The 1,885-nt window shown below is 29.2% G+C and overlaps 1 protein-coding gene across 1 annotated transcript; it reads right to left on the bottom strand.

The window, feature by feature from the left end:
- OCT59_019420 (uncharacterized protein) lies at positions 1 to 1,558 on the bottom strand (the record flags this gene model as incomplete). The annotated part of the gene is made up of 10 exons (XM_066143524.1): positions 1 to 16; positions 108 to 151; positions 237 to 276; positions 351 to 399; positions 615 to 658; positions 750 to 794; positions 987 to 1,025; positions 1,262 to 1,308; positions 1,402 to 1,448; positions 1,537 to 1,558. 10 exons carry the CDS (start codon positions 1,556 to 1,558, stop codon positions 1 to 3), a joined length of 393 nt encoding a protein of 130 aa, XP_066005262.1.
- Positions 1,559 to 1,885: the final 327 nt, after the last annotated feature.

Below are 1,885 nucleotides of genomic sequence, written 5' to 3'. Positions count from 1 at the left end.
CTAAAGATCTCGAAACCTACAAAAAGAAAAGAACGGTTATTAGTAAACCGTTCGTAGTAATAAAAAATAAAAATAAAAAATAAAAAAGAACCAAGATTCGTACTTACTTACAAATCTTGGTTTTCCGTTGTTCTTCGAAAGCCCACTGAATCTAAAAAAATAAAATAAGAACGGTTTATCAGTAACCGTTCGTTAATATTATAAAAAAAAAATAAAAATAAAACCAAGATTCGTACTATGAATCTTGGTTTTTTCCATTCTTCAGAAGACACCGACCTAAAAAAAAAGAAAAAGAACGGTTAGAAATCATTCGTAATAATAAACAAAAATAAAAAAATAAAGATTCATACCGAATCTTTAGTTTTTTCCGTTCCTTGGAAAGACGGAATCCACCCGAACCTATAAAAAAAAAATCAAAAGAACGGTTAGTAATCGTTCCATAACATTAAAAAAAAGATTCGTAAGTATATTACTTACGAATCTTTATCTTTGGGTTTTCGTTCATCGGAAGCCCACCGCACCTAAAAAAATAAAGAAAAGAACGGTATTAGTAACCGTTCATTAATAAAATTAAAAAAAAAAGAAAAAATTATAAAGTAAAGATTCGTACTTACGAATCTTTATCTTTGGGTTTTCGTTCGTCGGAAGCCCACTGCACCTAAAAAATAAAGAAAAAAATGGTTATTAGTAACCGTTTGTAATAAAGAAAAAACAAAAAAAAAAATTATAAAGTAAAGATTCGTACTTACAAATCTTTATCTTTGGGTTTTCGTTTTTCAGAAGCCCACCCGATCCTATAAAAAAAAAGAAAGAATGGTTAGTAAACCATTTGTAATAATAATAAATAAATAAATAAATTAAAGATTCTTACGAATCTTTGGGTTTTCATTCTTCGGAAGCCCACCCGATCCTATAAAAAAAAGAAAGAATGGTTAGTAAACCATTCGTAATAATAATAAATAAATAAATAAATTAAAGATTCTTACGAATCTTTGGGTTTTCGTTCTTCGGAAGCCCACCCGATCCTAAAAAAAAGAAAAGAACGGTTATTAGTAAACCGTTCATATATTAAAAAAAAAACAAAAAAATTAAACCAAGATTCGTACTTACTTACGAATCTTGGTTTCTTAGTTTTCCGTTCTTCGGAAGCCCACCCGAACGGCCGAACCTAAAAAAAAAGTAAAAAAAGAACTGTTAGTAACCGTTCATATTAAATTAAATTAAAAAAATAAAAAATAAATAAACCAAGTTTCGTACTTACGAAACTTGGTTTTTCCATACTTCAGAAGCCCACCCGAATGGCCGAACCTAAAAAAAAAGTAAAAAAAGAACGGTTAGTAACCGTTCATATTAAATTAAATTAAAAAAATAAATAATAAATAAACCAAGTTTCGTACTTACGAAACTTGGTTTTTCTATACTTCGGAAGCCCACCCGAACAGCCGAACCTAAAAAAAAAGTAAAAAAAGAATGGTTAGTAACCGTTCATATTAAATTAAATTAAAAAAATAAAAAAAAATAAACCAAGTTTCGTACTTACGAAACTTGGTTTTTCCATACTTCAGAAGCCCACCCGAACGGCCGAACCTAAAAAAAATAAAAAAGAACGGTTAGTATTAACCGTTCATATTAAAAATATAAAAAAAACTCCAAAGAATTCGTACTTATGAATCTTTGGGGTTTCTATTATACTTCGAAGCCCACCCGAACGGCCGAACCTAAAAAAAGTAAAAAAAGAACGGTTAGTAACCGTTCATATTAAATTAAATTAAAAAAATAAAAAATAAATAAACCAAGTTTCGTACTTACGAAACTTGGTTTTTCCATACTTCGGAAGCCCACCCAAACGGCTGAACCTAAAAAAAAAAGTAAAAAAAGAACGGTT

Source organism: Rhizophagus irregularis, chromosome 29, assembly GCF_026210795.1.
Source record: "Rhizophagus irregularis chromosome 29, complete sequence".
In the NCBI taxonomy this organism is placed as follows: domain Eukaryota; kingdom Fungi; phylum Glomeromycota; class Glomeromycetes; order Glomerales; family Glomeraceae; genus Rhizophagus; species Rhizophagus irregularis.
The sequence above is the reverse complement of the archived record's forward strand: the minus strand, read 5'-3'. Positions and strand labels throughout refer to the sequence as shown.